Here is a 24,674-nt window from a genome sequence, read left to right as displayed (position 1 = left end):
AGAGACACTACTCCATCATTGTAGAAATGATAGTTTAGGATCCATCACAGCTGAGCATCTCTGGGATTCTTTGGTGCTCCCTTGAACTCTCTGGGCCCTTGCAGCACGCTTCATATGAACAGCACCTGTGTTCTCTGTGACTGGTGATGTCAAACACAGCCCAGCTGCATAGCCCAGTGTGCTACTAAATGCCCTGCTCTTCTAAGGGCTCATCAGAGACCTCCATTAACACATCGTTGTTTTTGTACCAGCTGCATTTCAGAAAGGTTGGCAGGGTGAACAAGGCAAGTGCACTTGAGCTGAGCAGCAAAAAGCTCATTTCTGCTCTTCTAGCATGTTGCATTTCTCCTCCATCCAATAAGGTTTTTGCTGTGCCAGAACCCTTGTGTGGACAGATCCTGGCTGGAGATGGGGCCCCACAACACTCCTGCCCACCACAAAGGCCACAATAAGGGTGGAAATGCTCCTGGAGCCAGCTTCAGGAACTGCAGTAACCAAAGAGGGGCTCTGCCAGCAAGGGAGAAGAGGGAGAATGAAATTCAAGGAGTCCGGGCCCAGACGATCAAAGGGCCTAAGCCCTTTGAGTTTCCTTGTGACTCTGCCCCAATGGTGATTTGATAGAGGCAGCCTTGATCCAGTTGTCCAAACAGGAATTTTAATAATGCAAAAATAACAGACAAGAAGGAGTACACTATATTGGAGCACTGAAACAAAGCAGTAAAAGGGGCCAAAGGCAGGGTCCAGGGTCAGACAGGGGTACTTAAGCACCCCGGTGTGGGGAGGAGTTAAGGCAGAGTCTGAGGGAAGGGTCCAACAGGGAAGAATGATTGGGAATGTTAAAATTCCTTCACCAAAAATCAATCTATGGTAACACAAAGAATGAGGAACTTTTTTTTTTTTTTTTTTTGCAACAATTCTCTAGCAACAATTGCATGTTTGAACTGAGGGAACATGTGAGTACAATTTGCATACTTGAACTGAAGGAACATGTACTTAGAAAGGGATTTCCCAGGGCATTAAGCAGGGGTTGTCTTCCTCCCTAGGGGGAAACCACTCTATAGAGGAGAACTTTTGTTTTGCTAATGCAAACGTATTTTTATTTCCCCATGTAGCTGCTTACCTGTATCCAGCTCCTTGTGGTGCAAAAGCAGGGTGTGGGAGGCAGGGAGGGGAGTAGTGGGAGGAAGATGCTGGTTGGGCACAACAGGAGACATGGGAAGCCTCCACCAGGACTTTGAACTGTAACGATGCAGTTGGACCCTCCAGGCAGGTGCAAAAGGGAATCTAATTAATTGCAAAAACCATGCCTTTTCAAGCAATTAGGCTTTTATCAGTTACATTTGTTTTAAGCACGACAAACATAATTCAACCAACCACCATTCACCACAGTGTGACCGTGTAATGGTTACATAACTTGTTTTTCTACTTCTAATTCAGCTGAGTAATTCCCAGAGTCCTTTTCTACTTAGCCAATGTAACAGCAATGAGCCATGATTTTACAAGGGTAAGGAGGCCTTCATTATGTAAAGTTTTGTTTATCCCCAACATTGAACCACCCTCTCCTGTGCTGTTGGGGCCCTGCCAGAGGCAGTACAGAAACACAGACCCATAAATGACAGCCATGAGCTAGTTTTAAAGCACATCCAATGTTTTATCCATCTTTTCTAGGCATTTCAGCAGTTCCCTTTCCACAATTTTTTCAGCCTCTGTCACCCTGGGCTTTGCCCTGACATCCCCCAGCCAGCACCTTCCCAGATTGGATGCAACTTCTTTGTCCAGGCACAAGGAATGAGGGAGGGGAGCAGGGGGTGACCCTATCAGAGATAGGCAATAAAGAAAAATATTGTGGCATGATGATTAATTAATCCTTTTTCCTACTGATGAAGCACTGATGATGGCAGATAGGAAAGTATCAGGGAACTGACAGAGACCCAGACAACTTCTAGAATATAGATAAAATGGGAAAGAATCTATTTTGTTCTCTATAGGCTTTTTTTTCCCCCAGGAATTTATCCTAAGTTAGCCTTTATGCCCCTTCAGGTTTCAGTAATTTGCTTAGTGAACAAGCACCAATCAGTTGCAATTGCTTTCCAGCTGGTGTTTATCAGCTATTACAGTTTATCATTGTTGGCTGCTTAGAAAGCTGTGTTTTTAGCCTAAACTGAACACACTGTGAAGTATGAACAGGTTATATTAAAAAGGAGAAATTTTTGTTGGCGTAGTTTTTGCCATCATGCTCAATAAGCAAAGTTTAAGTGCCTTAAACATCTTCTTTTTGAAGGAGCCTTTTAACAGATCTGTGAGCTGGCTGAAGAGGCTGCTCAGGGCTCCCACTTTACTGCAGACTCGCTAAAAGGATTTATAGATTCCTCTGCTCAGACAACTGCTGTCTCCCCTTTCTCAAGCAGCAATACAGCAATTCTATCTTCAGTAGCTGTTGCCTCTGTGAACACACTCAGAATGAAAGAAGAGGCAAAATCAGCACAAACTGGACACAAGGAGAGAGAAATATCAGTGAAGGATAGAGGTTCAATATTAGGTTTGTTACATGTGTGGGTGAGATTCAATTCCAAACTCAAATATCTATTTTTAGTCGTCTCCATGCCCAAATGAACCTGTAGGTGAGTGAGCTGAATGTCTGAGCTGCCATTGTAGACAACACTACAAGAGTCAAGAATATGTTTCAGCTCAGTCAAGGTAGACAACTACATTGGGACAACTGATGCATTTTCCAGTCCCTATGAGCTCAAGCTCCCACACTAGTAGGACATTGACTGGGAATAGAAAGACAAATAAAGGAAAGGAAAAATAGAAGTGAAAACAGATCAAACAAGATGTTACAGGTTGTGCAAGATTTCAATTTCATGTAATTTTGAAAAATTATTTCTAAAACTACTTCCTTTTGAGTCTTGAAAACTTTATAGATTATTCTTAATCTATTTGAAAAAAATCTTGCAAACCAAGGCTTTTAGGCAGCTATCAGCTTTATGCCAGTATTAAATATGACTGTGGAAAAACCATGAGTTTTTCTTTCTTTCTTTCTTTGTAGCCAGTTTTAATCCAGGTAAAAAACTGCATGTATCAGCAAAATAAGACAACAAACAGACACCTTGAAACTAAACCTTGAAACTAAACCTGAATTCCAGTTCTCACACAATATAATTGCATTAAAGACATGAAAAATGTGCTGCTTCATGTTCCAATGAGGGTTTAGCTGTTAGGCCTAAAGCATAGGCCTCAGTCTTATCTTCAGTGGGAATTTACTCCGAACATGAAACTGATGTATGTCAATCTCCTTCCCACACCCAGGATTACAGTGTCTTCACAGAGATGCAGACAGCTGAGAGAAGAGGAGGAAGGAATTACCTCACTTTCTTATCCAGACCTCTGAGTAGGAGATGCTAAGAAAGACAGGAGCACAACTGGGGAGGCAATATGCTGTGGGACCAGGTGAAGCTGCTGAGATGTGACTCACTTCAGATTTCCTTGTTTGTGCTGGGAACTGCAGTTTGGAAAGTGAAGACCAACACATGAAAAAAACAGCAATGAAACAAAACCTGAAAACACAAAGAAAAAATCCCAGCAAACCCAACAACCAAAACCACCACTCTAAAAAAAACCCAGAAAACAATCCAAACCCAAATACCCCCAAACCCTGAACAAATCCAGATCTATTGCATGCAGAGGAAATTGCTTCTCGGTAAAGTGAATGGTTCCACTGCTCTCTTCACCACTCTGATCCTTGTGAACGTAGAATGTGTCCCCTCCTTAATCTGGGTGACGAATATCCCAGAGATCAGAACAGTAGATTGGCTTCTTATACAAACTATCATGAGATTCAGATCCCTCTAAAAATAGTTGCCTGTCTTCCAGAGCAGCATAGATTATATCTGACTCTATTTTAGAGGATGTAAATTTATTAAATCTTTCCTAGAACGCTTGTTTTGCAAAAGTAATGCTGAATGACTACCCTATGTTGAGAGAGCAGCTGTCTCTCCTGATTCCAATGGGATATATTTCTTAAGTTCAGTACAACACTTCCATAGTGCTGTTCATATGATCTTTGAAAACCTTCAGCTCCAAAACCAAGAATTTGATTCCTGTGCCTTTTGTCTGGGACTTAACTCAATGACCTCAGGCTTTGAAGCTTTTATCTTTAGGCTAAACTTGTTCTCTTCTTTTATTGCTTCTTTTGTCCATGGTGACTTGCTGTTATCCCACTGGAATCACATCCCTGTTTACTTCACAGAATCAACTAGGTTGGGAAAGACCTTTGAGACGGTAGAGTCCAACCTGACCTAACACCACCTTATCAACTAAACCATGGAACTGAGTGCCACATCCAGTCTTTTCTTAAACACCTCCAGGGAATTCCTCTTCTTTATTCACATATCCTTCCTTATCACTACATTCAGACTCATTCTTCCCCCCTTCACTTGCTTTGGCTTTGGTCCATTCTAGTCCTTGTCATTTTTATCATCTCCTGATTCTCACTTCTGCAACTTCTGTTCCTTTTCAGATGCTTCCTCCTGCATTGGGATTTTCTTCCTCTAGCAATAACCCTGCCTCTCAGTAGGCCCCCTCCTGCTTTTCCACACTGAGGACTCTGAGTGCTTGCAGCAGGCAGGAGCCTGTGCCTTCTCTCCATCCCTACATGTTTCCTATGAGACACACTGGCTCTTACTCTTCACTTTTTCTGTGTGAGTCAGCATCCGATGGATTACAGAACCAGTGTTGCCCCTTTCATCTCCTTTAGCACACCCTCCCACTTCCCCCCCTTCTCATGCTTTCTTGTCAAATTATTTATAGGACATTGATTCACAGACCTGTTATGTCTAATTATATCCATTCACTTCTAATATGAATCGCAATTCTGTTAGGAGTTAAGATTGCCAAAAATGTTTTGACCTAAGAAAGAGGAGGTGGTGGCTTCATATGCAGATCAGATCCTATAAAAGTACCCTGGAATCTGTGTGTCTTGTCCTTTCTCAGAAATCTGTAAGGTAAGAGTTTCAGGGCTTGGGACTAGGGAGTTCAGGAATGAAGGGAAACTGGCCCTGCATTCCACAAGTTCCAGTTCATTCCTACGGATGCTCACACTCATCCAGTGGGGGTCTGCCAGTGTCAGCTGGGATTTTCAGTCTGCTTTCCGACCATCCATATGTTTTCAGTCTATAAATGTTGTCTGGGATGCAGCAGTAAGAAGTAAGTTACTAATTCTGGTTTATAGTACTGTCCGTCTTCCAATCTGCAACCCTTTGTCTCACAAAAGGTAAGAACTTGATTTATTCACTTTTTAGGGGGAGGTAGAGTTGCTGTAAGGCAGGGCTTCTATGGAGGTATGCTGGAAGTCCTGGTAGTCATTATATTTGTGTCCATGTATAAATACAGTATGAGAATTGGTCTGGATTGTTGATATTTGTGTCACAAGATTCTTAAAAGAGTGTGATCTTTAAAGTAACGATCACTGCAGTACTGCCTACGCTCTCCCCAGGAATCACCAGTAGACACCAGTTGCTGGAGAAACTGTCCTGAGGGGAAAAAAAACTACCAGAAAATACTTTTCAATTTTTTGGGGTGGTTTTTTTGCATTTATCTCAAAAATCAAGGGTTACTGGCACTGACTGTGAAGCGACAGGAAAGGAAATATACATTTAAATAATGTTAATATGTTCACATGAAAACTTGAGGAATGTGGTTAGAATTTTGTGTATCAAAATATCAAAGTGCTAAAAGCAAACAATTCAGTCTGGGCCTCCTTATAGGCTTGTTTCTGCCTCTGAAAATATAGCATAATTTTGACAAAATTATATAAGCAAATGTTTGTAATCATAAGGAACGGAATAAAGGATGATACCTACTTGGATAACTGGAAAAAGAGAGATGGAACTGCAACTAAATTCAGTTTTAAATATTTACACTGAGGAAAATAAACTCTTCACATTTACATTCTACCATAATTTATATTAATTTTGCAAATATTGTCACTAGAATATATGCCTTAAAATTATAAAATGTCAACAAGCAATCCTGTAAGGAATATAACCAGCATGCTTTGAATCAGTGGAGAGTTAGCGTAGCATTGATTTCAGGAAATATCAAACAAAACAATCAAAATAAAATAGTTTAATACTTTAAAAAGTCAATTTACTGACAAATTACATACATATATTAATATATAACAACCTACTATATATATTATAGGTTTTGATAATATCATAAGGATATATTGTGAGAAAAGCATCCAGTGTCTATAAAATAACACAATGTACAGTATAGGTATAATATACAAATATAAACTAATATACTATAATATATAATAACATAATATATATACTGGCATAGTATATAATAAGATACATAATATAGCAATCTTATTCCTCCTAGGAAGAGTTAGTACTATTCCTCTAAGGAATCTTGTAAGAAAATGTGAGATAATATAAGCAGTGTTAAAATTGCTGGTGAAAAACTGGGACCATTTTTCAACCTTATTATTTTGTGGAATGGTCTCATTTGAGTTATAACATATTAATCAAGTGGAAAAATATGTTTTTAGAGACAAAACCAGTCAGGAAATTGCACCCATTCATTTGAATTGATAACACCAATTTGTGTTGTGAAGTTTGTCTTTGGCTAAGAAGGCAAAGTAATTTTTTTTGTACTTGTAAAGAATATTCTTCCTAGTATCTAATCTAAACTCCTCCTATTTCAGTTATGAGCCGTTCCCCTTTGTTTTGTTGTTCCAGCCCCTTGTCTAATGTTCCCCTTCAAGTCTGTTGGAACTCCTTTAGGTAATAAAAGGTTGCTAGAAGTTCTTCTTGGAGCCTTCTCTTCTCCAGACTGAACTAACCCAGCTCTCCCAGCCTATTTCCAGAGCAGGGGGGCATTATCCCTTGGAGCACCACTATGGCCTCTTCTGGACTCACTTCAACAGCTCCATGTTCTTCCTCAGCTGGGACTCCAAATACAAAAACACAGAAAACATTCTTCTGTAAATCCAATTGTCCAGTAGGACTAAAGATGTGACCACACAAAATAATAATAGAAAAAAAATTACGGAGGAGAACTCTGAAGTAGCATTAAAAAAAAAACAAAAACAACAACAAAAAAAGGCAATTTAGTGGATACCTAAAGAAGAGCAATCGAATGTGTTGTAGGAGTGTTTCTTCCATCACACACTATTTTAATATATTCCCTACCCTCATAGGTATTTGCTGCATTACGTGTGGTAAGCAGAAGCAGCCATGTCTACAGACGCTGAGATGGCCATCTTTGGGGAGGCTGCTCCTTACCTCCGAAAGTCAGAGAAGGAGAGAATTGAGGCCCAGAACAAACCATTTGATGCCAAGTCATCCGTCTTCGTGGTACATGCAAAGGAGTCGTACGTGAAGAGCACAATCCAGAGCAGGGAATCAGGAAAAATCACTGTCAAGACTGAAGGGGGAGAGGTGGGTAAAGTGCAAGATTTACAAAGAGCAGTTCATTCCCACTCTGGATCTTAGCTGACATGCATGTATCTTCCTGCCCCCTGACAGACGCTGACCGTGAAAGAAGATCAAATCTTCTCCATGAACCCTCCCAAGTATGACAAAATCGAGGACATGGCCATGATGACTCACCTGCACGAACCCGCTGTGCTGTACAACCTCAAAGAGCGTTACGCAGCCTGGATGATCTACGTAAGTGGCACCAGCAGCTTCCTTTGGGCAGCCTGGGCAGCTGCTGGGCCAGGCTCAGGGGAAGCCAACTTGCTGTGTCCCTTCCTCACAGACCTACTCGGGTCTCTTCTGCGTCACCGTCAACCCCTACAAGTGGCTGCCGGTGTACAACCCCGAGGTGGTGTTGGCCTACCGAGGCAAGAAGCGCCAGGAGGCCCCTCCACACATCTTCTCCATCTCTGACAACGCGTATCAGTTCATGCTGACTGGTGAGTGCCTCTGTTTCTCTCACAGCCATTAGACCATTAAATTCTCTGAAGGGAATACTCCATCTCAGCCAAGTCAAGAGACTTTTTCGAAGCTTTCTTGCTTCTGACACACACATCTGTTGTGGGGTTTACTATCTTCATAGCATTGTTTCTACTGTTCTAAATGAAAGACGCCTCTGAACTCAGTGATGTGCTTTGGTTGTTTGCTTGTTAAAGTCAAGCTGATATCAGGCCAAATTTTAAACTTACCTGACTATGTTTCATTCTTTCTCCATTGTTCTTTGAGTTTTGAGTGCTGCATTTCTGCCTTGTTGACAGATCGGGAGAACCAGTCCATCCTGATCACGTACGTACACCCCTTGAGCGGGTCCCTGCAGGGCTGCCCAGGGCCAGGGCACCTCCTGCCTGACCATGCACCCTCTGCTTCTCCCTTGGCTTTGGCAGCGGAGAATCCGGGGCTGGGAAGACTGTCAACACCAAGCGTGTCATCCAGTACTTTGCAACAATTGCAGCCAGTGGAGACAAGAAGAAGGAGGAGCAGCAGACCTCAGGCAAAATGCAGGTGAGGCCCCAGGGCTAGGAACCTGCAACTATTCAATTTCCTGATCAGCTAGATCATGACAAGAAGGCTTCTGTTTTAGGGGACACTTGAGGATCAAATCATCAGTGCCAACCCACTGCTGGAGGCCTTTGGAAATGCCAAGACCGTGAGGAACGACAACTCCTCACGCTTTGTGAGTTGTTACTTGGGACAACTGTCAACACCAATTTCAATATTCTTGCTTTCCAGATTGGTAAAATAGGTCTTGATTGACTTTCCTGCTGCTTTCAGGGTAAATTCATCAGAATCCACTTTGGTGCCACAGGCAAGCTGGCTTCTGCTGACATTGAAACTTGTAAGAGATTCTCCTGGACCGCACCCATCCCTTCTCCAGTTGCCATCTCCATGTATATTCCCACAAGTGCCTAACTCTTTCTACCTCCCTGGGCAGATCTTCTGGAGAAGTCCAGAGTCACTTTCCAGCTGAAGGCGGAAAGGAGCTACCACATCTTTTATCAGATCATGTCCAACAGGAAGCCGGAGCTAATTGGTAGGGGAGATCACTGACTCTTCCAGGCAAAGGTCATGGAACAACATTGAATTTCTTTTGGTGCTGATTGCATTTGACCTGGGTCGGTTTTGTCTTTTTTTTCAGAGATGTTACTGATCACCACCAACCCCTATGACTATCTGTATGTGAGTCAAGGTGAGATCACAGTTCCCAGCATTAACGACCAGGAAGAGCTGATGGCCACAGATGTAAGTAGCAGAAGTTTTCTTAGGTGAAGTTTCATTTCTCTGACCTTCAACAGGTGGGGCACTCACCTTTACAACTCTTTTGTTAGAGTGCCATTGACATCCTGGGCTTCAGTGCTGATGAGAAAACAGCCATCTACAAGCTGACAGGGGCTGTCATGCACTATGGGAACCTGAAGTTCAAGCAGAAACAACGAGAGGAGCAGGCAGAGCCTGACGGCACCGAAGGTACCAGCACAACTCATCCCAGAGCACAGAAGATAGTGAACATTCTCTTAGTTAAAGGCAGCATGTCAGGGTCAGAATGACTGACCCAGCTTGTGCATTTCCCCCGTGCCAGTATTGTGGAATGGCAGTGGGTCCTAGCCAAAGGACTTTGCTGGAGGAACACAACTCAGTAGAACCTGTAGATTATTTTGAACAATGCCAATTGTAAAATCCAGTGACTCCTGAAGCATGTTTCTGTTTTCTGTCAGAGTAGGAGTCAGGCAAAAGTAAAGCAAGCTTTGCTGCTGTCTTGACTGGAAGCTTCCAGAGTAGACACAGAACCAGAAGCAATTATCAAGTACTAATGAATAATGATATAATTGTAATAGAGTAGCCTACATACAACCAGTGTCCATATCCATATCTATATATCTACATATCTATATATCTATATAGATATATAGATATCTAGATATCTATATCTACAAAACTGAAATTTTCTTCTTGTTTCATCTTTCTAGTTATAAATGTGCCTTAAATGTCTTATTAGAAATAATACATAAAATGGAAGCAGCTCAAAATTAGCATCTGTGTATAAATCCTATATAATGAGGTTTGGCCTTCTCTCATTGAAGAACTCTGTAAATAGTACTGGTGCTTGGTCTCAGCTTCATTGTGAGACAAGACAGGCAGCAAATTGGAAAGTGATGACAGAGTATATGCAATGCTGTAGTGCTTGTATTTGTTAACCTAGCTGCAGATAAAATGAGAGCTGGGAAAAATGTGTTTGATATTTATCCTTAGGGACAACACAGTCCGACTATGAAAGTTGTACAGCATGTCTTATTCATACTTTTATACCTCACTAATCTACCTCTCTCTCTCCAATGACAGGAGAGTTTCACTGACTATAGTTCTCGGTGCAATGTACTTAAACACCAACCACTATCCTATTTTGTTTATTCAGAAATTGTCACTGTTTGATCTGCCATTTTCATGGCCCTTGGTCCATTTTTCTGTCTAGTCTCTTGCATGTTTACTGTAAAAGTATTGGAATAATATTTACCTTTATTAATCATCTAGACTAAATCAGAAAAAAAATAGCAAGTCAAGAAAAATTGCAGTATTTTAAAGGACATGGTAATATATATGTGACTTCCGTAGAAATCTGAATTACTGCAAGATCCTTTCACTGGAGAGCTGATATCTGATCTTGCTCCATGCTTGTTTCCTTAGTTGCTGACAAGGCTGCCTACCTGATGGGACTGAACTCAGCAGACCTGCTCAAGGCCCTCTGCTACCCCCGAGTCAAGGTGGGGAATGAATATGTGACCAAAGGCCAAACTGTGCAGCAGGTAATAAACAAGTGATAATAGCAAACAAAATGACTTGAATTAAAAATTTTGAACTTCCTGTTCTGCTGCAGATGGTAGCTTTCTTTTAATGTTTTCTTAGGTATACAATTCAGTAGGTGCCCTGGCTAAGTCTGTGTTTGAGAAGATGTTCCTGTGGATGGTTGTTCGCATCAACCAACAGCTGGACACGAAGCAGCCCAGGCAGTACTTCATTGGTGTCCTGGACATTGCTGGATTTGAGATCTTTGATGTAAGAGGAGTTTCTCCATAAAGCTTTCCTGGAAGAGGCATTAGGAAATTGGAATAATGTGGGGGTTGGGGTGTGCTTTATTTCAATTATGGGTTATTTCTATTTATTGGATAATCCTGCCTTTCCTCTAGGAATGGTGCCCTTCTGGTTCTCATTGCATTTAATATCCCACAGGCTGTATTTATTTGTAGATGTTGTTGCATGCAGAAGTGAAAATTGCATGGAAAACTGTGGAACAACTGATAAATAAGAGCAGAGAGAAACTTTGAGAAAGTTATTTTTATAAGGCATATTTTAATATGCCTTTCTAGAGGAAGATTTTGTTAATCTGGTTGAAGCCAGATTTCCTCTGAATGCTTGGGAATAGACAAGTAATGTACAAAATTCAAATAAATGAAAAGCTGGACTTGGACTATGCTTTGAAGATCTGTTCAGAGCTCAGAAATATGTTGAGACAGTGCCAGTTGAGATAGGGCCTAAAAGGTTAGATATATTAGAGGATGGAATATGCCAGTCACCTGTCCCGTTCCAGCACTAGAAATTCAATTTTCCAGTCTCCAATCATGGAAAGCTTAGTGGAATAAGTATAAAGCCTATTGGAAGATGGAAGGTGCTCCTGGAACGGAACTTCACAAGTAAGTAAACCTTTGCCTTCTGTAGTTCAACAGCCTGGAGCAGCTGTGCATCAACTTCACCAATGAGAAACTGCAACAGTTCTTCAACCACCACATGTTCGTGCTGGAGCAGGAGGAGTACAAGAAGGAGGGCATTGAATGGGAGTTCATTGACTTTGGCATGGACCTGGCTGCCTGCATTGAGCTCATTGAGAAGGTTATTGGTGCCCACATACTTAAAAGTTTTTCATTTATAAAACCTCTGTTTTAACATTCCTTAAGAAATTTTCAGTCTCATTTTAAAGAAAAGCATACAGGAAGTTTAAACTCTTCCTTATATCTGAATGCTCCTACTTTCATTCATTTTGCTTTCCACTTTCACCAAACATGTACAAAATTAATTTCTGCATGCTAGATTTTTATTACATCACAACCCTGAATCTTATGGGGGAGCTTTTTTCTCTATAACTGATGGCATATCCACTAACAAAATGCCCTTTCTGGAGAAACATAAGATTACACATACTTAAGAGGATTTTTTGGTATAAGTTTTATCTTCCACTCCTCTCTCTTACATACATCACCACTGTATCTTCCTTCCACACTTTCTTCACTTTTTGTGATTTCTCCCAGCCCATGGGCATCTTCTCCATCCTGGAAGAGGAGTGCATGTTCCCCAAGGCAACTGACACCTCTTTCAAGAACAAGCTCTATGACCAGCACCTGGGCAAGTCCAACAACTTCCAAAAGCCCAAGCCTGGCAAAGGCAAGGCTGAGGCCCACTTCTCCCTGGTGCACTATGCTGGCACAGTGGACTACAACATCACTGGCTGGCTGGAGAAGAACAAGGACCCTCTGAATGAAACTGTTGTGGGGCTTTATCAGAAGTCATCCCTGAAGACACTGGCCTTACTCTTTGCATCTGCTGGTGGGGCTGAAGCAGGTGATTTCTATTAAATCAGTTTCACTATAATTTACAAAAAAAAGAAATTAAAATCTTGTAATAATATTTTGCAATGATATTACAATTTTACATTTCTAAAATTGAAAACTCAAGACCTCATCTACTTTTTGGATCTCAGTCTAATAAAGGATATTACAACTCCCTAGAGACCTTAATAGATCCATAGGTTCTATTAACCAGATCTCTGCGATATGCGCCATTCTCAAATACTTCAGGGAATACAGTAAAATGTATCAACGTGCTGTTAAATTTATGCACACCCTTAGATGTAAGGATACATAAACATTGCATTGGGTGTATTTACTAGCTATTAGTTTAGTTCCTCAAATATCTTTCTATGCAAAATATTGTATTTTATTCCCCAAATGCATTTTCAAAATTTCAGCTTGAAGTCATTAGATTTCTTTCTACTGTCATCTGAAAAATTCAGGTCTCTTTTTGTAACTTTAACCACTGTCTGTGTTTACAAATTTTGATAATATTATTATTTTTGCTACATTTTTAAAAGACAAACATAACGAGTTTTTCAGATTCTGTGTGCTATTGTTGTTCACTTCTTTATATAAAATTTATTACTTTTTAGAGAGCAGTGGTGGCGGTGGCAAGAAGGGTGCCAAGAAGAAGGGTTCTTCTTTCCAGACTGTCTCAGCTCTCTTCCGGGTACTGTAGAATAATCATTCTAAACTTACCACATAAAATTCAGTTCAGAAAAGCTTTTGATTGATCTAATATATCTTGTGTTCAAAGAGGATAAAATAGTTTGCTTCTAGTAAAGAGGAAATCTTGCTGAATCTTGGGAAGTATTCATTCAGATCTGCCCAAAAGTTCTGTAAAAAAAATTACTGATCACGGTTTTACTGCAGTGTTTTTATCTCCACCTAGTATTGAGATCATGTAAGTGACACTTTAAAACCCAAGGCTTTGTTCTTGCTTCTAAGGAAAATTTAAACAAGCTGATGAGCAATTTGAGAAGCACACATCCCCATTTTGTGCGCTGTATCATCCCCAATGAGTCTAAAACACCTGGTAAGTTGTCAAAGTTCAGAGGTGTGATATAGCTGATCTTCTCTGTGCAGTAAAATGATACACAATTTCATTCTGTGATTTATTAGGTGCCATGGAGCACGAGCTGGTGCTGCACCAGCTGCGCTGTAACGGCGTGCTGGAAGGGATCAGGATTTGCAGGAAAGGGTTCCCCAGCAGAATCCTCTATGCTGACTTCAAACAGAGGTCAGATTACATTTCATTACCCTCCATCATGTCCACAAATGCTGAATAATTGGCATTTCCTGATTGTTTTAAGTACTGTGGAAGTTATGGGAGAGGTTCACTGCACCTGTCTTTAGGTATACAAAAGTCAATTGTCCAATTGAGTCATCCAGGTTCTTTCTATAGCTATTGAGGAAAAAAAAGACAATTTCAAAGGGATATTATTTATTCCTGTTCTTTATTCATATTCTGGTATGAGAAAAAGTATTTTTTTAACTAAGTATCCAGAAACGAAGTTGACTACCTTAGACTTAGGCATCTGGAGAACCAAGAAAGATGACTTTCACCTGTCAGCACAGATATGTGAATAAGGACACTAAAAGGCATTCTAGACTAATTTGTTCGAAAACCAAATACAATGAAAATATCTTACTTCTTGTTCTTCATCAGCTGGAAAATACTCAGATAGTACATACTGCCACTATTCAGGACTGAGATTTGCTTCTCCCTGCCACATACTTTGTTCTTGCAGATAAAGTTCTCATTTAGAAATAAGGAATTTAGATAATATTGCTGTGAAATACATCAGTGGTTACCCATGGAAATCAGTACCCATTCTGTGGCAAAAGTCTTTGGACTAAGGGAAGTGCACAGTTTTCCCTATAAACATATTTACCCATCAGAGTGCAACCTCTATACAATGGAAGAGTTCAGATTTATTCACCTACCTTCCACTCCTGATCCCCCTTCAGAAAATCTTAACAGTGACATCGGTTGGTACAGGTTTGGTTGAGCTTTCAAGAATCTGACCATCTCCATATTCTATTTCCTGCCACAGATACAAGGTGCTGAATGCCAGTGCCATCCCTGAGGGACAGTTCATTGATAGCAAGAAGGCTTCTGAGAAGCTCCTTGGCTCAATCGATGTGGACCACACCCAGTACAAATTTGGACACACCAAGGTACAAACCTCCCCATTCACTGTCTGCCTGGGCTTTGCTCTACCTGACAGTGATGTGCTGCAACATTCCCTCTCTCCAGGTGTTCTTCAAAGCTGGGCTGCTGGGACTCCTGGAGGAGATGAGAGATGAGAAGCTGGCACAGCTCATCACCCGCACCCAGGCCATGTGTAGGGGTTACCTGATGAGGGTGGAGTTCAAGAAAATGATGGAGAGGAGGTAGATATTCACTTAGCTTGCTGGGCCAATCTTTGTCAGATACTAATGAACAGAACTGAAAATAAGCTGCTTCACAAAAAACCTCATTTATTTCTCATTGATTCAGTTTGTTGATATGGAAATATATCTTGAAAATAGATGAAGTAGTACAAAACCCCAACTTAGGGAAACAAAGAGGTTTTTTAATACTTTTTTACTAATAACTGCTGAATTCATTAAATCACTATATTATATGCATGTCCAGAAACTCAATATCTAGTCTAAGCTAACTATTTTAGGTTACTGCTAAATAAAAAGAGGGAAAGACATATTTCTATCACAAGAGAAGCATTCTCTTCCCTTTGATAACTTTCATAAAAGTGCCTTAGTCAACTTACAGAAGCGTTCCTTTTTATTGGCCATGAAAGCAAGCCAAACACCTGGACTCCAAAATTGTCCATACAGTTTGATACTCTACATAACACTAGAAGGCTTTCTGTAGAAATATATATATACATATAATATAAAATATGATCTAAATATTATTAAGAAATGTATATGGAATAATACATTATAAATATTTTACAAATAGAGATATACAGAATTATATATGTATACATATATACTTCATATAGATTACATATATATACAACTAAAATGTATCAGGTATTGAATTTCATGTTAAACATATCAATATATTCTGTTAAATAGGTTATAGATTTTAAAATATGTACCAAAATATATTTTGTTATTACCTTTCAGGGAATCCATCTTCTGCATCCAGTACAACGTTCGTTCATTCATGAATGTCAAACACTGGCCATGGATGAAGCTGTTCTTCAAGATCAAGCCTTTGCTGAAGAGTGCAGAGTCTGAGAAGGAGATGGCCAACATGAAGGAAGAGTTTGAGAAAACTAAGGAAGAGCTTGCAAAGTCTGAGGCAAAGCGGAAGGAGCTGGAGGAGAAAATGGTGGCCCTGGTGCAGGAGAAAAATGACCTGCAACTCCAAGTGCAAGCTGTGAGTATTGCTAAGGTTTTTGGCTTGTGACATCCTATATGAAATCATCCCAAATGTCTCAGTAAAGACATATTATCCCAAAATAACAATTATTTTAAGAAAATACACATATTTTAAAAAAATAGGAAGAAAAAACACATTGAATAGCTAAGAAACATGAATACGTCTGCAATTAACTATTGCAGATGGTTCCTTATACTTTTAAATCAAGAGAGAAATAATCAGTTTCCAGTGAGCAAATAGTGCAGTTTACAGTATGTCGTTTTAATCCTACACATAACGCACAGAAACAATTAGAATTACAGAATAATCTGAGTTGGAAGGGTCTCAGAAGGATCATGATGTCCAGCCCTTAAGTGAATGGCCCATATCAGGATTGAACCCACAAAGTTGGTGTTATTAGCACCATGCTCTGACCAACAGAGCTATCTCAGAGTCACTACCATATCTTTATAGAACTTTATATATTTTACAATTTTAAATGTTATCAACTAACTTATTAAGGTTATCTGGAGATCCCATTGCCACATTTTGTTTGGAGAATCACAAGTGAATTCAGGTGGAGTAGGGAGGGCTGAGAGTGTTGGGTATTTCTCAGGCATCTATAGTCCCTGCCTTTTTGAGAAAAACAGTGAAATGATGAAAGTTCACTGCTTACCTTTTTCCCTGGAAAAAAGAATGTAGCAACAATAATGTCCTTTAAACTGTATTTACAAGCAAGTATTTGGATTAATCTGAAGCCATTTAGATGTCTACAGCCTAAAAGTACATCTGAGGAAGTGGCCTCTGGTTGAAAACTGTTTTATTTAAATGAATCATGTAGGAAGCTGATGGTTTGGCTGATGCTGAGGAAAGGTGTGACCAGCTCATCAAAACTAAAATACAGCTGGAAGCTAAAATTAAGGAGCTGACAGAGAGAGCAGAAGAAGAAGAAGAGATGAATGCTGAGCTGACAGCGAAGAAGAGGAAACTGGAGGATGAATGTTCAGAGCTGAAGAAAGATATTGATGACCTTGAGCTAACACTGGCCAAGGTAGAGAAGGAAAAACATGCCACTGAAAACAAGGTATGAGGCAGGACCTGTCAATTGCATTCTGGAAATTATTTGTCTTGTTATAAAGTCTTAACCACCACTTTGTGTCTGTGCTTGCTCCTTTCTTCTCAAAGGTGAAAAACCTGACTGAGGAGATGGCAGCTCTGGATGAGACCATCGCCAAGCTGACAAAAGAGAAGAAAGCCCTCCAAGAGGCCCATCAGCAGACTCTGGATGACCTGCAGGCAGAGGAAGACAAAGTCAATACTCTGACCAAAGCCAAGACCAAGCTGGAACAGCAAGTGGATGATGTAAGCACACAGACATGGAGCAGGAACAGGACAGGTATGGAGCCTGAGCTGGCAGGTAGAGCCCTGATGGTCTTGTTGTGTTTAGCTGGAAGGGTCCCTGGAGCAAGAGAAGAAACTGCGCATGGACCTGGAGAGAGCTAAGAGGAAACTGGAAGGAGACCTGAAGCTGGCCCAGGACAGCATCATGGACTTGGAGAATGATAAGCAGCAGCTGGATGAGAAACTGAAGAAGTGAGTGTGGCTCTGGGGCACCTGAGTACTGGGCTGGAGCACTTGTCTTTCTTCTTTGAGCTCTAACACGGTTCACTTCGTCCAAAGGAAAGACTTTGAAATCAGCCAGATCCAGAGCAAAACTGAGGATGAACAAGCCCTGGGTATGCAACTTCAGAAGAAAATCAAGGAGTTGCAGGCAAGTCTCTGTTCCTTCTCCTCCCTTGCTCAGGCTCAGCTCAGGCAGGAGGAGGGCACAGGTGTGAAGGGTCCCTGGTGTTGTGCAGGCCCGCATTGAGGAGCTGGAGGAGGAAATTGAGGCTGAGCGAACATCTCGTGCTAAAGCAGAGAAGCATCGGGCTGACCTGTCCAGGGAGCTGGAGGAGATCAGCGAGCGCCTGGAAGAAGCAGGAGGGGCCACAGCAGCTCAGGTTGAGATGAACAAGAAGCGTGAGGCAGAATTCCAGAAGATGCGCCGTGACCTGGAAGAGGCCACGCTGCAGCACGAGGCCACGGCTGCCGCGCTGCGCAAGAAGCACGCGGACAGCACGGCTGAGCTGGGGGAGCAAATCGACAACCTGCAACGCGTGAAGCAGAAGCTGGAGAAGGAGAAGAGTGAGTTGAAGATGGAGATTGATGACTTGGCCAGCAACATGGAGTCTGTCTCCAAAGCCAAGGTACATCTCTATTTCTTCTCATTAATTCAAACATAATCCGATATTTCTATTTTAACAGAAATTTTATTTAGTCATATTTTAGAATATATTATTGCACTTTGCAACTTGAATGTTTGTTTAAATATTGCAGTATTATTTAAATCACTTTTGTGTCCTTTGGATGAGAACTAAAATCTTCACCTAATCTAAGCACTGAGGTCTCGTTGCTTGGTTCACAATATTACAAAATGAGAGGCACTGACCATATTACTTTTTACGTTTTTCTAAAATAGAAATGACCTTGGTTTCTTCCTAGAATACAAATCACCCTCTCCTTTTTATTCTTATTTTTTTTTGTCTTTACTTTAAAACTTCAATAATATGATCTCTGAGAGACAAACAGAATTTTCAATTAATTTTTCATTTTACAGGGTCCCATCATTCTTTTTATGTTGAAAATAAATTTGTGAAAATTAATACATCATAGAATGGTTTGGCTTGAAGAAAGTTTAGAGATCATCTCATTTCATCCCCCCTGCAATGAGCAGGGAATATACAGGTGTTGAAACTGGGTATGCAAATTTCATAGAAATATTTATCAGTTAACTGAGAAATTTTGGCTTCTGAATCATTCTTTCTTCTTTCATAAGACTTCAGATTCTCATAAATTATGAGTTGAACTAAACATCTTTCCTTCCATTCCTCATACAAACAGGCAAATCTGGAGAAGATGTGTCGTTCCCTAGAAGATCAACTCAGTGAGATTAAGACAAAGGAGGAGGAACAGCAGCGCATAATTAATGACATAAGTGCTCAAAGAGCTCGGCTACAAACAGAATCCGGTAAGACTTTTGTGGTTTGAAGAGAATATTGTATATTACCTGGGTCCTTTAAAAAAATGGTTAAAATCACCTGGAGTCTTGGAGGATTGAACATGAATTAAGTTAAACCTCAGCCAAAACTGTGTTTTTGTGATGAAGATGGCCAACAGAACTCTGAGAGAATCCTGAGTTACATTAGGATAAGCATTGCTAACGGGTTAGTGGAGAGTGATCGTTCCCCCTACTCAGCACATGTGAAGCCTCTCCTGGATTGCTTGGCTTTGTTAAACCTCCTGAGATTCTCATGGGCCGTAATCCCTCTGGATGGCACTGTAGTACTCATTCTGTAAACTCAAGGCTTAATGCAAACATACAGTTAGGCTGGTTGGATTTTACATGACAGGTCATTTCTAGCCTTGAAGAAATATGGGTAGTTATCAGTGATTAGGAATCTATGAAAGAAGTAAAATTTTCTTTAATTCAAAGTATTTTTATATGAGCATTTATTATCAAGATCAATACTTTAAATAAGTCATAACAAGTTTATTTTTATTCATCTGAACACTGCCAGGTGAATATTCACGCCAGGTAGATGAGAAAGATGCACTGATTTCTCAGCTGTCAAGAGGTAAACAGGCTTTCACCCAACAGATTGAGGAACTCAAAAGGCATCTAGAGGAAGAGATAAAGGTAAGAAGGCTCTGAGTTGTCCATTGGATTCCTTCTGCCTAGGAGGAGCTTTAGATACATATGTAATTACAGAATCAACAAGACAAAAGAGAGGAAAAAAACACTTGGGTAATACAGCGCAAGCCTTCCCAAAATAGCTTTGTCCCTTCTTCCCCGCAGTCTATATGTTAATTGTTTTGCAGATTTCCAGACCTTCCACTTTCATTCAGTAGCAGAAATCTACTACTGACTTCTACTGTCTCTACTCATAGCAGAATCAGTGCCCATCAGCATTTCAGACAGGATATTTCCATTCATTGTCACACTGCTGTTCTTCCCCAAGGCCAAGAATGCCCTGGCCCACGCCCTGCAGTCAGCTCGCCACGACTGTGACTTGCTGCGGGAACAATATGAGGAGGAGCAGGAGGCCAAGGGGGAGCTGCAGCGAGCCTTGTCCAAGGCCAACAGTGAAGTGGCCCAGTGGAGAACCAAATACGAGACGGACGCGATTCAGCGCACGGAGGAGCTTGAGGAGGCCAAGTACGTGGGGAAAGTGCAGAATGGCAAATGACTGGAGAAGACAGAAATTGGAGTCTCTGAGAGTGGGTTAAGACAAGATGGGATAAAGGGAAGGATATACTGTCTTTGTGAAAAAAGGGAAGAGAGGGAGGGAGGGAAAAAGAGAGAGATTGGAAGGGAAAATATAAGCTTTAAGGCTAGAAGGGCTAAGACAGGCCTAATCTTCCATAAGAGAATACACAGAAGTGATAGACCTTGTTGACTACATGCACTCGTAGAAAATAAAAAACATTGTGGAAAGCATTTGGATCAAAACTTCCAAAGTGACAAACTCATGATAGTAAAGAACTGATGCTCTTCCAAGTTCTAACAAGGCACTGGTCGTCTCTCCTCCCAGGAAGAAGCTGGCCCAGCGCCTCCAGGATGCAGAGGAACATGTTGAGGCTGTCAATGCCAAATGTGCCTCCCTGGAAAAGACAAAGCAGAGGCTGCAGAATGAAGTGGAGGACCTGATGATTGATGTGGAGAGATCCAATGCTGCCTGCGCTGCTCTGGATAAGAAGCAGAAGAACTTTGACAAGGTCTTTTGGCCTCCAGCACCAGCACCCCTGGCCAGAGCAGGCCCCCATGATGGCCACAGCCCGACTCACACCCCGTTTCTCTCCAGATCCTGGCAGAATGGAAGCAGAAGTATGAGGAAACGCAGGCTGAGCTGGAGGCCTCGCAGAAGGAGTCGCGCTCTCTCAGCACGGAGCTGTTCAAGATGAAGAATGCCTATGAGGAGTCCTTGGACCACCTGGAAACAATGAAGCGGGAGAACAAGAACCTGCAGCGTAAGTCCCTGGCCCTCTGCTCCTCACTGGCCTTGCTCAGAGTCAGCCATTATCACCATTGTTGATGGCTCTGTGCCTGCAGGGGTGCAGAGATGCCTGTCACCTTGGTGGGACAGGACCCTTCCCATTCTGCTCTGTGCCTGACCATGCCATTGGTCTTTGTTCCCACAGAGGAGATTTCTGACCTGACGGAGCAGATTGCGGAGGGAGGGAAGGCAATTCATGAGCTGGAGAAAGTCAAGAAGCAGATTGAGCAGGAGAAATCTGAACTGCAGGCCTCCCTGGAGGAAGCTGAGGTACACAGCATTATTTCTTGCTCTCTTATGTGTTTTGGATCTCTATCTTGTTTATCTCATTCCCAGAGAAAAGAGGAGAGGAGGTCTTATAAAAGTAGAGATATTATCTAAAGAGCTTTTTATTTTTTTACTCAGAGCTTCAGGTTCAACATTTATCACATTAAAAGTATTGCTATTTTTTCTTTTTCAGGCCTCCCTGGAACATGAGGAGGGGAAGATCCTGCGCCTGCAGCTTGAGCTCAACCAAGTCAAATCTGAGATTGACAGGAAGATAGCAGAGAAAGATGAGGAAATTGAACAGATGAAGAGAAACCACCAGCGAGTTGTGGATTCCATGCAAAGCACTCTGGATGCTGAGATCAGGAGCAGGAATGAAGCCCTGAGGCTGAAGAAGAAGATGGAGGGAGACCTAAATGAAATAGAAATCCAGCTGAGCCACGCCAACCGCCAGGCTGCAGAGGCACAGAAGAACCTGAGAAATACACAGGGAGTGCTCAAGGTCTGTTAAACAGAAATGCCTAAGACAAATATGTGGGTTAATACTTTCTGTCCATAGGAGCTCTGAATCTGCTTATAATTTCCGTCAATGTCTCTACAGGACACCCAGATCCATCTGGATGATGCTCTCAGGTCACAGGAGGACCTGAAGGAGCAGTTGGCCATGGTGGAGCGCAGGGCAAACCTGCTGCAGGCTGAAGTTGAAGAGCTCAGGGCAGCCCTGGAGCAGACTGAGAGGTCGAGGAAAGTGGCTGAGCAGGAGTTAATGGATGCCAGTGAGCGTGTGCAGCTCCTCCACAGCCAGGTGAGCTTATTGGTGAGGGATGGTACTCTCAGTAACTGGGAGAACACTCTTATGCTTTATTACAGTCACTGTCGGATGCTCAGCTTGGAGGAGGACAGTCCTCTTTTCTGGAGTATTCATCATGTTACTAAAAGAGATCTCTACTGAAAAAAATGTGTGTGCTGGTGGTTTTCCCAGGCTGCACACAATGACACCTGTGCTTCCACCTCATTTGCATTCTCAGACACTTTATTCACAGGGATGTGCGAAGTTCTCTTAGCAGTCAGGGAATGGAACTCAGAGACCACAGCAACATTCATTCCTTGTTGGCTGAAATGTGGCACTGAGGAATCCTCATGCACTTTTTTTCTTGCAAGAAACTGGGGATGAGCACCTAGCTCTAATTTATATTTATCAAGGAGAGTTTGACATGAGCTATGTGTCATAACAGCCATCAAGCAGTCAAGTGCTGAAATCTATGGAAAGTGACCAATTTCAAGTGATGAAATGATTCTGGAAAGGATTCATGCCATCTACATTCCAAACTTTTCCTCTTTTCCATTGAGAGTAGATTACTCTTTCCTGAGGCTGAAGAGGAGACATTTCATTGCCTTTTCCCTAACTCTGTTTCTGTTACTTTCCTGTGCCAGCCTTGATGAATGAGATATGGCACAGATTATATTTCTGAGCACTTTTTCAAATTAATAAATTAATTGTTGGAGAAAAAAAAAAAAAACAAACCAAAATGTTTTTTCCGCAGTGACAAGAAATGTTACTAGAAAAATCTCTAGTATTGATTATTCCTATAATTATGTTTTAAATTTTTGAAAATGCTGTAATGTTCTTGATTTCAAATAATGAACTTACAAAACCAAATCTCTGATGCTGCTTAACAGAACACCAGCTTGATCAACACCAAGAAGAAGCTGGAAACAGACATTGCCCAGATACAGGGTGAAATGGAGGATACCATCCAGGAAGCCCGCAATGCTGAGGAGAAGGCCAAGAAGGCCATCACTGATGTGAGTTGGACACTCCTGGACTTGCTGATGGTGAATGTACTCTTCCCAAAATATGTTCAGCCCAAAATGGCTTTGACCCTTTGCTCTGATCAGGCAGCCATGATGGCAGAAGAACTGAAGAAGGAGCAGGACACCAGTGCCCACCTGGAGAGGATGAAGAAGAACCTGGACCAGACTGTGAAGGACCTGCAGCACCGTCTGGATGAGGCCGAACAGCTGGCACTGAAGGGAGGGAAGAAGCAGATCCAGAAGCTGGAGGCCAGGGTGTGTAGGGCTGGGCTTGTGGGTGAGTGAGCGTGTCCTTGCAGAGACATTGCCAGAGAGGCTGCAGGGCTGGGCTTGTCCTTGCAGGTGCGGGAGCTGGAAGGGGAGGTTGATGCTGAGCAGAAGCGCAGCGCTGAAGCCGTCAAGGGTGTGCGCAAGTACGAGCGGAGGGTGAAGGAACTGACCTACCAGGTAAGGCAGGAATCTTCTTCATGTTGATACACTCTTATTCCTGGAACCCAAAATGTATTTCTGAGGGATTTCTCTTTGTCCTTAGTCACACATACAAAAAGAAAAATGAAAGCACCAGAAGATTACTATCTTTCTAGTCATGTTAACAATATCCAGCTTATCACTTCTGTCTTACTGGGCAGCAATGTCAAATAGAAATATTGCTCTTTATTTCATGTAGAGGAAGGAAAAAGAAATGCTTCTCTGTCTTGTCATTCTTTTTAGTCTGAGGAAGACAGGAAAAATGTTCTCAGGCTGCAGGATCTAGTGGACAAACTGCAAACTAAGGTGAAAGCTTACAAGAGACAAGCTGAGGAGGCCGTGAGTATCACTTGTGTTCAGTCAGTCTTTATCCAGGTGGAAGTGGGATTCTGTGTTTATGTCTTCCTCTGTGTAGCATTATTTGAACCCAGGTCAATATTGTGGTAGTAGGACTCTGCTTCATTTGCCTTTCTTTATTTCATATTTCCACCTAGCATTGTTACAGGGGAATAATTTTAAAACCTGTCTTATGTTTCTTCCTATCTCCAGGAGGAGCTGTCCAATGTCAACCTCTCCAAGTTCCGCAAGATCCAGCACGAGCTGGAGGAAGCCGAGGAACGGGCTGACATTGCAGAGTCACAGGTCAACAAGCTCCGAGCCAAGAGCAGGGAGATTGGCAAGAAGGCAGAAGGTGAAGAGTAAATGCCTCCAGTGCTGAAAAGTGGGAGAATTGCAAAAAATGTGACATTCTGTCACTTTTATTTTGTAGTCACTGCTTTGTCCTTCATTGATCTGTAGATGAGTAATGCCTTAGTAATAAAAATTGTAGAGCTTATGCCATGTAAATAATGAGAAGTTGAGTGTTGTATTTTAATCATCACCCTGAAATCTTCTAAGGTGTACATTTTTCCTTGCTTATTTAAAACTTATTTATTGCATTAAAATCTTGCTTCAGGTATTTTTAAAGTGTTTCAGCCACTTTGAAAGTGGTCTAATGAGACATCCTGCTTTGTTCTCACCAGGAAATTTCATCTAATACTTCCTTAGC

The 24,674-nt window shown here is 41.6% G+C and overlaps 1 protein-coding gene across 1 annotated transcript; it reads left to right on the top strand.

Moving 5' to 3' along the window:
- Positions 1–6,784: 6,784 nt before the first annotated feature.
- On the top strand, positions 6,785–24,328 carry LOC310916756 (myosin-1B; the record flags this gene model as incomplete). The annotated part of the gene is made up of 38 exons (XM_083874549.1): positions 6,785–7,448; positions 7,536–7,679; positions 7,771–7,927; positions 8,246–8,273; positions 8,372–8,489; positions 8,569–8,661; positions 8,760–8,823; positions 8,920–9,018; positions 9,124–9,227; positions 9,314–9,452; positions 10,668–10,786; positions 10,887–11,036; positions 11,697–11,867; positions 12,284–12,593; positions 13,198–13,274; positions 13,553–13,640; positions 13,727–13,844; positions 14,662–14,785; positions 14,865–15,001; positions 15,743–15,998; positions 16,822–17,064; positions 17,166–17,342; positions 17,428–17,573; positions 17,661–17,751; positions 17,840–18,229; positions 18,924–19,050; positions 19,601–19,719; positions 20,042–20,238; positions 20,615–20,798; positions 20,885–21,050; positions 21,222–21,346; positions 21,537–21,845; positions 21,945–22,148; positions 23,024–23,149; positions 23,243–23,413; positions 23,501–23,605; positions 23,870–23,965; positions 24,176–24,328. Exons 1-38 carry the CDS (start codon positions 7,245–7,247, stop codon positions 24,326–24,328), a joined length of 5,829 nt encoding a protein of 1,942 aa, XP_083730675.1. The 5' UTR covers positions 6,785–7,244.
- Positions 24,329–24,674: the final 346 nt, after the last annotated feature.

This window comes from Zosterops lateralis (assembly GCF_965231275.1).
Source record: "Zosterops lateralis genome assembly, chromosome: 18".
Classification (NCBI taxonomy): Eukaryota; Metazoa; Chordata; class Aves; order Passeriformes; family Zosteropidae; genus Zosterops; species Zosterops lateralis.
This window is presented reverse-complemented; position numbering and strand designations above follow the sequence as displayed.